General features: G+C 42.5%; 1 protein-coding gene across 1 annotated transcript; it reads left to right on the top strand.

The window, feature by feature from the left end:
• The first annotated feature begins 1978 nt into the window (after window positions 1–1978).
• On the top strand, window positions 1979–11649 carry cyp26c1 (cytochrome P450, family 26, subfamily C, polypeptide 1). Its single transcript, XM_084949264.1, has 7 exons — window positions 1979–2167; window positions 2902–3256; window positions 4567–4791; window positions 4940–5215; window positions 5327–5485; window positions 6286–6693; window positions 9960–11649. Exons 2-7 carry the CDS (start codon window positions 3050–3052, stop codon window positions 10302–10304), a joined length of 1620 nt encoding a protein of 539 aa, XP_084805390.1. The 5' UTR covers window positions 1979–2167; window positions 2902–3049; the 3' UTR covers window positions 10305–11649.
• Window positions 11650–12009: the final 360 nt, after the last annotated feature.

Genomic DNA, 12009 nt, shown 5'->3' with positions numbered 1-12009 from the left:
AGATGTTGAATCTATTTAATTATTCTTGAAAAATAACTGATTTCTGTGTATTTTTTTTCACACTGCATCAAATTATAGTTGATTACGTCGATTAAGCATCATGAGGTGGAGGGTGGGAGGTGGTTCCCTATTTTTATTTATTTATTTATTTTTTTGCTGGGAGTTTTAGAACCCTATTAGTTAGGTTGCTTAATATTTCTGCTAAGTACTCTTTAAAATACCAGAATAGGGAGGATGGAGTAGGTTTAAGTTTATTAGATTGATCAGTTTTGCTGAACTATGAAATATTTTGGGTGTATTTTTTGCATACAGGTATAACAGAATAGCTTTAGTGGTTTTTTTTTTAAACTTGAGTATGAACTGATACAAAAAGCAGCAAGATATTAAAAAAACTGTTTTATTGATTAAAAAACACACTATATCGGATTTATATCGGTATCGGCAGATATCCAAATTTATGATATCGGTATCGGTATCGGACATAAAAAAGTGGTATCGTGCCATCTCTAGTCCAGCCCATTTTAACCCAGTGCACAACAACAAACACAATCCTGCGTGGAAAGCTGCACATGGCTGAGAGTGGAAAAACACTCCACAGGACACCTTTCAAATTTACAAAACATTTCATAATAATCTGCAGAAACTTTACTGGAACAGATGGTTTAAAACGATTATGATTTGTGTTTGTTTTATTTTTCTTTGATTTTGGTTTGATTTTAGAAGTTAAAATCCAATAATTTTATTCCAAACCGTAAGTTCATGTCGGAGCTCTCCGGGGTTTCCCTCCCTCCCTGAGCCCAAATGCGACCAGGCTGTGCTTTTAAAGCGCTGAGTGGAATTCACACAGAACCGTCCTGTTAATTGTAGGTGTAAAAACCAGCAGCGAGGCCGTGTTTCCATCAGTCTGCCGGGGCGGAGCTCATCCACCTCTCCGCCTCAGTTTGGATAAAAGACACCAGCTAACAAACTCTCCAATCAGCACCAGTCAAATGTAAACGCAGCGCGAGGACACGCCAACAACAGCTGGAGATGATGTGCCCAGTTTTACAAATGCAGGTTTAATGAGATAATCTGTTTTAATCTACCCCCCCCCCCCCCAAAAAAAGAAAGAAATTACAATTATAAATAAAATGAATTTTAAATAATGAGGAAATGTTTATGTGTGTTCAAAAGAAATGACAGCAGGCTGGAGGTTTGGTGGATTGGCCCCGCTGTGACTCCACGAGGCTTTTTTTGCATTAAAAAGTGCAGATTTTACGCACACAGACTGCGACCAAATCCATCATAAATCTAGACAGCAAGCTTTCCAAAGTTTGTGTTTAAAATCGTGTTACCGGCTTTATTAATTTTTTAAGAAACTCCACCTTAAAATCACACGGATCCCGTTAACAGAGGCTTGCGTGGATGTGGTCAGAAATCCGTCTCAGTCCTTGTATAAGTTGAAGGAATCATGCCCGGGAAATAAAAACTGTGCTGCTGGAGTGTCGAGGAGGGATTTGAAGTTCCCTGCTGAGGCCAAAGTCAAAAACGAGGAAATATCCTGTTAAATGAGGCTGTTGCTGTATTTCTGGCTCATAGATTTCGGGTGAGAGCTTCTGTTTCCCCCTCTTTCTGGAGGAACAAGGATCAAAATGTATCGCTGAAATTTAAAGAAATGAATTCAAAAATATTGGGAAAACTTTGGATATTGCGCATTTATATTGATTTCTTTGTTATTTGTTGGAAAACTTAAAGTCGAATGCAGTCGTGAATTTTTGCCTCTGATCCATTTTCTTCGTTCTGAATTTAAACGGAGCTCCCGTCTGAAACCTCTGCGCAACTAATTGGATATACCTGCAGATTTCCCCTCCACTCGCTGCCACCCCCCCCCCCACCCCCACACACACACAGACTGAGGACGCACTGCTGCGTCTCTCCAAACGTTTTCCTCTTTCTTGTTTCCCTCTCTCTCTGCAGCGCTGTGAATGAAACACCGAGCCCTTTTAACATATTCAAACCAACGTCACAATTGAAGGTGGATCACGCTGCTTTTTCTATAAAACCCCCTGCAGCCCGCTCACTGTGGAGGAGCAGGCATCGGTCTCTCTCAGAGGAGCCGAGAGAGAAACTTTCCCCCAAACCCTGAACGGATTTCTGTCACCGTGCGCTCAGAGGAAGCTGCTTGGAGGTAAGTTTGAATCTGAAAAGGACCGAACTCTCTAACATCTTACTTCATTTACTGGGAAAATCAGAGCTAGAGAGCAATTTGCTGAACTTTTCCCCTCGCTCCGTACTGTAGTCAACTGTATTCAAATCCATCTTTTATTCCTTCTGCCTCTTTTTAAAACCTGATTTATTGCCACTGCTCTATAAACTCCGTGCCGCCCGGGGGGTTAGGGTGGCTGAGCCCCCTGAACTGTACCTATAAAGGTGCATAACCTAATAGACAAGCTGGCGCACGCAAACCTGTAAAACTATTTGGAATACTTGACAGCTACTCCTCATTTTGAAGGAGCAGCGACAGCGGAATGAAGGGGAGTTTCCTCGCAGGAGAGGAGCACGATTGTCATGTAGCTCGCCCAGAGTCAGAGTGTGAGTGTGTGCAGGCGCAACCATCCGCAATGATCGGCTTTTTATTTCTTTCCAAGGTGCGTCTGCCTGCGCAAACTCTTTAACATGCACGCAGCTTTAAAAATAATGTCAGGCTATAAGAGACGCACTCTACAGTTTGTTTTAATTGGAAAAAATGATCGCAGACGTGTGCGCCATCTCTGCATATTTCTGCGTGATGGTCGTCATTGTTTTGGTCTAACTAGCTGTAATAACAGTTTATATTGGCTCTCTCCGGAGATGAGCTGAATGAGTAATTTCTGGGGCAGCGGAGGGTAAACACACCCGGACCTTTTATTTTTATTTGGGCAGCTTTTACAGGAGACCAGAAAAAAAAGGAAAAAGGTGGAAAAGAAAAAGAATTCGGGACAGACGGACGGGGAGAAGCTTTACTCACAGCCCAGACAATTTCAGCGCGCAGACACAGGTGGATGCTGGGAAACGGACCAGCACGGAGGAGATGTTGCCCCTGCCTCAGTTTGGAGTGCTGTCGGCCTTGGCCACCGCGCTCACTTCGCTTCTCTCCGCGGTCCTGCTGCTGGCACTGACCCGGCAGCTGTGGAGCCTCCGCTGGAGTCTGACCCGGGACAAAGAGAGTCGCCTGCCGCTGCCGAGAGGCTCCATGGGCTGGCCACTGGTCGGAGAGACTTTCCACTGGTTGTTCCAGGTGAGTAAGCTCGAGTTGTCGTTTTTATGTATTTGTTTATTTATTTTTAAGCCCCAAAATGCAGGTGTGTTTCCTTAGCTATGCTCATCTGTTAGTGGCTTCTAATCCACGCGGGACTGCTGGAAGTTTGAATAATCACGGTGTTGATACTTTGTTAAGAAACGCGGGAAGTTTCGAGAAGCAGATTGTTGTGCGGGTTCAGTTCAGATGTTGATGCGACATGTGCGGACTTGATGCTCCGCGCGTAATTCCTTGTTATGGAGCAAAAACAGAATTCTGTTCAATTCTTCCACCTCGCTCCCTCCCTCTCTATCTTCCCTACAGAAAAGAATTCACCTCTCATCCATCCTCTCCACATCCTTACAGCGCACGCGTATTTCCCCATCTCCAAATTTTCGCCTTCTTAAATCGCTCCCATCAACTCATTAGTTTTCACTTGTTAATATTATCTACATGCACTCCTGCGTTAAAATTTAGGGTCACAAACTGTTAATCTAACCCGAGCGGGAGGACTGAATGTAAGAGGCATTTCAGTAAAGTCGTTAAAATCTTTAATTTGTCAGCTTAATGCACTGCATCACTTGGTGAGCTGATGCAAGCATGACTAAAAAGGAGTAAAATGTATAAAGCTTACGGAATTTTAAAAAATATCTCTGCAAGCTGTTTGAATCGTGGAGTAAAATAAGCAGTTTACTTACAAAAAGTCTACATATGAAGGTTTGGGCAGATCCACTGTCATCCCTCAGGCACATGTAAAAGCACATGCTGTTGAAAATGTTTTATAAAAGTATCTCAAGCTTTGTGGAAATGGATGGTCCATTAAATGTTCTTAGATCATTTATATTTAAAGAAATATAGGTTATTATATTATGGAGCTGTTTTAATAGTCTGACCCACTTGAAGTCATATTGGACTGTATGTTGTTTATAATTAACCACAAACTATGTTACCTAATGTAAGTTTATCATGTTAAAAAGATTAACAGGGACAGCCTGTTTTTATGTAAAATAAAATGACAGATTAAAAAAGTAAAAGTAGCTGGTTTGACCAAAATGGTGCAAAAAGAAAGATTTTCCTCTGAAAAATGTTCTTGTTCTAAGAAATGAAGATATTACTGAGGAGAAAAACAAAAAACAAAAAGAAACCAAAACTGAAGTGACACAGCTGTGTGTAGTACTCCCTGCACCAAAAGAGAAAAACAGAGAGAGACTCCAAGTGTTTGTATAAAAAGTTGTTGCAGTTTTATTTGGCCTAAAATATTAATGAGTCATTGCTTCATGACAAAGTTTATATCTCTTTCTACCCTCCAGGGTTCAAACTTCCACATCTCGAGGCGAGAGCGTCACGGAAATGTGTTTAAGACCCACCTCCTGGGGAAGCCGGTCATCAGGGTGACGGGTGCAGAAAACATCCGCAAGATCCTGCTGGGGGAACACAGCCTGGTGTGCACCCAGTGGCCTCAGAGCACACGCATCATCCTGGGACCCAACACCCTTGTCAACTCCATCGGTGACCTCCACAAGAGGAAGCGAAAAGTAAGAAGGTGTAGCAGGAAGTTGAACTGACGTTTGGATTCACAAACTGTCTGTTCCGCTCCGGGTTTCACTAAAAGGTGTTGTCTGCTGTGCACAAGCTGTGAACTTTTCATGACCCCTTTCTCTCCATTTCCTTATGTCTTTCAAGATTCTGGCCAAAGTGTTTAGCCGGAGTGCTCTGGAGTCCTACCTGCCCCGGCTTCAGGACGTCATCAAATCTGAAATCGCCAAGTGGTGCTCAGAGCCGGGCGCCATCGACGTGTACAGTGCAGCCAAGTCCCTAACGTTCCGCATCGCGGTCAGGGTCCTGTTGGGTCTGAAGCTGGAGGAGGAACGGATCGTTTACCTGGCTAAGATCTTCGAGCAGCTGATGAACAACCTCTTCTCTCTGCCAATAGATGCCCCGCTTAGTGGGTTACGCAAGGTGGGGGAGCTTAAAGACATTATGTGTAATCTACATGGATAATGTGGTATTAAAAGCCGATTAATGGCTTTTACATGAATTCTTTGTAATTTGTCAATCCTTTTCTGTCAGGGGATAAAAGCCAGAGAAATCCTGCACGCCCACATGGAGAAAATCATTGAAGAGAAGAGGGAGCGGCAGCACATGGACGAGGAATATAACGACGCCTTTGATTACATGTTGTCCAGTGCTAAGGAGAACGACCAGCAGCTCAGCATGCAGGAGCTCAAGGTACCAGAGTTAATGTCCACAGTGCAGGGAAGGATGTGCCAGCCTAACTTTCTGAAAGTCATGATAGGACAAGACAACACTGAGATGCAGATGTGAGTGTTTTTGTGACCCACTCAGTCATATTTAACCACCACTTAGGCACAGTTTGTCAATGAGCAGGACACTCTGAAACCGGCTGGCGTCTAAAATACTGCTCCTGCACAGCACAGCGGCCGCTGCAATCTCAGGAAGTTTTTGTGATTTATGCTATCACTAAGCGATACTCGAACTCCACTGTAGACATTAAAAATGATGCTAATGGTGGGAAATAAAAGGCTTTTTATGATTTTTGAAGCAATTACCAAAAGTAAAACATAAATCTGAGGCTATAAACAAACTAAAACCCAGTTTTGTGACTGAGCCTTCTGTGTTCAGCATGATGGTGGTGAATCTGTAGTCTCATTAGGCCGCTCGTTAGAAAACACCTTATATGGGAAATTTTAAAAGCTTCAGAATTTACCTTTAGGGGCAGTTACTGATTCATTTTTGGTTGTAATAAAAAACAGCCCGACAAAAGAAGTCCATCAGTTCATACAGGTACATTTAATCATGCTAAAGATGTTTTTAATGGTCAACGCTGAGTGAAAACGATTTAGCCAGATAATTTGGTAAAAGGTCAGTCGTGCACCGATGGTACATTATTTGTGAGCAAGCTATTTTGCTCTCAGTTGACGTTCAGGGACCTCACGGGTCTGACTGTGAACCTGAGAGCAGTATGTTCAGGTGACATCCACCCAACCCATCCACCTCCCTTCTTGCAGGAAACAGCAGTGGAGCTGATCTTTGCTGCTCACTCCACCACAGCCAGCGCCTCCACATCACTGGTTCTGCAGCTTCTTCGCCACCCAGCAGTGGTGGACAAGGCCAGAGTTGAACTGGAGGCGGAAGACCTCGGCTATGAATCTCACAACAGCTGCATTCAATCTGGTGTCACCATGGAAACAGAGGAGGACGCCACTGACGCAGAAACAACCTGCCTGCTAAACAGAGGGTGTCGGAATCAGAGAGACGAAGACGGTTTCCCGCGGTCGCAGTCTCATGTACCCTGGCTGAGCCTGGAGAAGCTCAGCCAGCTCCGCTACATCGACTGTGTCGTCAAAGAGGTCCTCCGCTTCCTTCCGCCAGTCTCTGGCGGTTACCGAACAGCTCTGCAGACGTTTGAACTAGATGTAAGTTTGAGTCTCCGGTAGGAAGATTTTACTTATTTGTATAGTTTTAACAAAGAACTCAATATATTTTTATCAGCTACAAAGGAATTTAAATCTTATTCATCCCAAAGGGATCATCTCCATGTCTCTGCTCCTGGAATTGACAAGGGCTGTGCGGGAAATTTATGAATGCTCAACTAAAAATACGGCAACGAGCGATTGGCTCGATTAATTGCTGATACATGATACAGGACTGTCAAATTTCCAACTAAAATACATTTAGATAACAGTCTATAACATTTAGTCCAACCAGTATGGGTGGAGATGTGGTGTATGTGACAGGTTTGGGCTACAGTCAGCAACTGGTGCTCGACGTCATCAGCAACTCTCTACAGGGAGTGCAGAATTATTAGGCAAGTTGTATTTTTGAGGAATAATTTTATTATTGAACAACAACCATGTTCTCAATGAACCCAAAAAACTCATTAATATCAAAGCTGAATGTTTGTGGAAGTAGTTTTTAGTTTGTTTTTAGTTTTAGCTATTTTAGGGGGATATCTGTGTGTGCAGGTGACTATTGCTGTGCATAATTATTAGGCAACTTAACAAAAAACAAATATATACCCATTTCAATTATTTATTTTTACCAGTGAAACCAATATAACATCTCCACATTCACAAATATACATTTCTGACATTCAAAAACAAAACAAAAACAAATCAGCGACCAATATAGCCACCTTTCTTTGCAAGGACACTCAAAAGCCTGCCATCCATGGATTCTGTCAGTGTTTTGATCTGTTCACCATCAACATTGCGTGCAGCAGCAACCACAGCCTCCCAGACACTGTTCAGAGAGGTGTACTGTTTTCCCTCCTTGTAAATCTCACATTTGATGATGGACCACAGGTTCTCAATGGGGTTCAGATCAGGTGAACAAGGAGGCCATGTCATTAGTTTTTCTTCTTTTATACCCTTTCTTGCCAGCCACGCTGTGGAGTACTTGGACGCGTGTGATGGAGCATTGTCCTGCATGAAAATCATGTTTTTCTTGAAGGATGCAGACTTCTTCCTGTACCGCTGCTTGAAGAAGGTGTCTTCCAGAAACTGGCAGTAGGACTGGGAGTTGAGCTTGACTCCATCCTCAACCCGAAAAGGCCCCACAAGCTCATCTTTGATGATACCAGCCCAAACCAGTACTCCACCTCCACCTTGCTGGCGTCTGAGTCGGACTGGAGCTCTCTGCCCTTTACCAATCCAGCCACGGGCCCATCCATCTGGCCCATCAAGACTCACTCTCATTTCATCAGTCCATAAAACCTTAGAAAAACCAGTCTTGAGATATTTCTTGGCCCAGTCTTGACTTTCAGCTTGTGTGTCTTGTTCAGTGGTGGTCGTCTTTCAGCCTTTCTTACCTTGGCCATGTCTCTGAGTATTGCACACCTTGTGCTTTTGGGCACTCCAGTGATGTTGCAGCTCTGAAATATGGCCAAACTGGTGGCAAGTGGCATCTTGGCAGCTGCACGCTTGACTTTTCTCAGTTCATGGGCAGTTATTTTGCGCCTTGGTTTTTCCACACGCTTCTTACGACCCTGTTGACTATTTTGAATGAAACGCTTGATTGTTCGATGATCACGCTTCAGAAGCTTTGCAATTTTGAGACTGCTGCATCCCTCTGCAAGATATCTCACTATTTTTGACTTTTCTGAGCCTGTCAAGTCCTTCTTTTGACCCATTTTGCCAAAGGAAAGGACGTTGCCTAATAATTATGCACACCTGATATAGGGTGTTGATGTCATTAGACCACACCCCTTCTCATTACAGAGATGCACATCACCTAATATGCTTAATTGGTAGTAGGCTTTCGAGCCTATACAGCTTGGAGTAAGACAACATGCATGAAGAGGATGATGTGGACAAAATACTCATTTGCCTAATAATTCTGCACTCCCTGTATACTAGCTTGACACAACAAAAACTGAAGGAAGCACCGTTCTGGTGGTATTTAACAATTGTGCTTTGCAAGCTAATTATTTACATAGTTAACATGTCAAGGAGGCAGCAAACAAAACCCCAAAACAATCAGTTGCACAAAAAACCCCTATTGACGGCTGACGGCCCCATAAAATGTCTGTATATGTTTTAGCTTGAAACAACGAAAGGAACGTTTCTGTTTTACAAGCTCAGAGTTCAGTCCTCAATGAGGCAGAACATTAAATTAGCAAAAAAATGACAAACTGGGTTTTGTCCGGCAAGTCGTCAATAGCACAAAGACTCGCCCAGTAGTCAAAGCTTAATAAATAATAACAGCTGGTACAAATTCTTGGACACTTTTCATACTTCTGTTGGATTAATACAATAACACAATGACCTTTTGGGAGGGTTTTTGTTGTTTACCAATCCTGTCCGTCGAAACCCAGCTGCCTGTAGCCATTATCTTCTTTACCGCAGAAGCAAAGCTAAAGTTTGACATGTGTCGAATGCCTCCTTGTGGACACTCAGTGAGTCTGAGGGTGATTTAGTCCATCGCAGAATCGAATTGCTCTCAGAGAACTTCATGCTGGAGGCAGAGCGAACCTTGCGTCTATTGAATTTTGATTTTGGCTCTTTGTTCGGAGGCGTGGCTGTCTACGCTTTGACGGCTTAAAAACCCCTCCCTGCCCTCAGTGTGCCCCCAATTTGCTGCCTTCATTGAAAAAGGACAAGTCACGTTTAAAGCGATAGCAGAGGAATTTCCACCGTACTATTATAGAGCGCGCGATGCTAATTATTTCTCACGGTATTAACTTGTATAGGCACGACGTAATTGTGCTCCTGCAAATGTCTTTATGCCTGTTCGGTCAAGTGAGTGCTTCTGGAACCTAAACAAGGAAATCCTAACTCTGCAGAAATAACTGGGATTAGTTTATAGTGAAGTCTGGATTAGCAGGATAATGAGTGACTGACTGAATGAATGAAGCTGAAAACAAAATGAATGAAGAAGTTTTCAACACGCTAAAGCCTCCAGCTTTCTATGTCAGGCAGAAACTAAAAGGTCAACATCATAAGACTCTTGAATTAATTTGTATTTTTCACTTGTGAGTCTTTGATTTTGAGGATTATAATAATAATTAAAAATCATCCAAACAATAAAATTTTGACTTTTTCAATTTCAACATTTTCTCTGCATTGTTTTGTAAACCTTTGCCGACAGTGGCTATATTACCAAGGTCCAGAAACTGTTTTAGAACCCTGAGTCAGAGTTTATATCACTATCATCAAAATGAAATGCCTTTCTTATTCTGCAGGGCTACCAGATCCCAAAAGGTTGGAGTGTAATGTACAGTATCCGGGACACCCATGAGACTGCAGCAGTCTTCCAGAGCCCGGAGCTGTTTGACCCGGAACGATTTAGCCCAGAACGGGATGAGTGCCGGTCGGCCCGGTTCAGCTACGTGCCGTTCGGTGGCGGAGTGCGGAGCTGCGTAGGGAAAGAACTGGCTCAGATCATCCTAAAGACTCTCACCGTGGAGCTGATTGGGACTTGCAAATGGACCCTTGCTACAGAGAACTTCCCCAAGATGCAAACAGTGCCAATAGTGCACCCAGTAAACGGGCTGCACGTGCATTTTTCCTACAACTACCAGCTTTAGAGAAAAAAAACAGACAAATAGACACTGAGAAACTCAACCAGGGAGGCAGTTTGACCTTTCCTGCTTCTGGGAACTCTCTAGGAAAAGAGAAAATGACCTCGCCAGTCCTGATGGTGCAGTTTAGGCCCCCTTTCATCTGCATGGACATGGGTGGGTGGGGGGTTACTTCAGTTCTTCAGTGGTCTGACCCAAACCTAAGAAACTACTTTCTGTTGTAGCACAAGCACATTTTAACCATGTTACATGTTTCCCAGCATTTACTTACCTTTACACACATTTTAAGTTATTAAAATATGAAAATTTGCAGCATTTTTCCTGCTAGTTTTCAAACAGGAGATTAAGTTTTGCTGTCATGAGTGGACCGCATGTCACTAGCAATAGTTTCTATCCAGAGGACAAACAGTTATTCAGGGACTCTTAAACCCTCCCTTCACGCTACTTTAATAATCTTTTACAAGTATATTTTCTATATATCCAGTTTCAGGGATGTTTCTTTCCACTCAAATCCAGTGAAACAAACACGTGGCGTCATGATTTTCTGCTGCCTGTCTTTCCTGTTGCACTCTGCCTGGGCATCTTCGCCTTTCTGCACTCCTTCCTGGTAAAATAAGCTTTTTACATCATCACTATAGACATATCCAAGTGCTACGTACTGTATATCTGCTAGCTTATACTTAGAACTTTGCCTTTGTTCACTTCTTAGGACTTCATGTTGCCTCTGAAGTGCCTCTGAGCATGGCACTGGCTGCGAGGCAGCTCCACGTGGAGAAACAAGCTTTGAAATGTGACAGTTTGATTAAGGCTGAAATGTGATTTTCTGTAATAGAACCATATCTGAATGCTCATAATGGACACTGGAGAGACCGGATGTGTGAGGCTGAACCGACAACCAGGAACTACCCGAACATAAAGTTCATTTTATACGAATGTTATCTATCCTTAACAGTGCTATTATATGTGTATCAAATGAAGTAGCATTATGAATAAGCTGTATTTAAAATGCCGATGTATCATATCTGTTGTACTTTTATCTGTAACAATTTATAGATAGAGACACTAACTAGTAAAACCCATAACACCTTTATCACTGCTAGAACATAGAAATATTTTATTGTTTAGAGCGGCATATACTGAGAGTAAAGTTATACTTTTTATTATTGTTTTTACTGGTCTAATTCTAGGACTGTCTAATAGATGCGCTGTGAAATCTGAGGTGTGGATGGATTTGTGGAAGGAGATAGCACTTTCTTTGCTTTAAGGAGTCTGTGTAAATTTGTCCTGTTTGTGCGTTCATTGAGTGTATCACATGTAGCTGCTGTACAGTTGATGTAAAGAGTAAATTAGAAGATGCTAAACTAAATTTGTCACAGTTTGTCACATCCTGTGTCTGAGAAGAGGCCAAGAAAGTAGAGGTTTGACCCAACACGACTGTAGCTTATTCAGCGTAAACTTCAAAGTAAAACTAAAGAAAAAAACATTCAGTTAGACTTCTGGTCAAATTTGAGCATCCAAAAGGTGTTGGTATCTATGCTAATCAAGGTTGAGATGTCTACATTGTGATCGTGAGTCTTCATAAAGTGTGTTTGAAATGTGATCCCTATTACGACCTTTTTAAAACCCTCAAATATAGCCCTTCACTACTTCACTAAATTATAAATCAGAAAACTAGAACTAGCAGAGAAGGTAAACTAAAAGTAAATGCGAT

This window comes from Perissodus microlepis, chromosome 13 (assembly GCF_051167445.1).
Source record: "Perissodus microlepis isolate ML-2025 ecotype Zambia chromosome 13, ASM5116744v1, whole genome shotgun sequence".
NCBI classification, from domain to species: domain Eukaryota; kingdom Metazoa; phylum Chordata; class Actinopteri; order Cichliformes; family Cichlidae; genus Perissodus; species Perissodus microlepis.
Note: the sequence above shows the minus strand (reverse complement) of the source record. Positions and strands in the feature narration are given on the sequence as shown.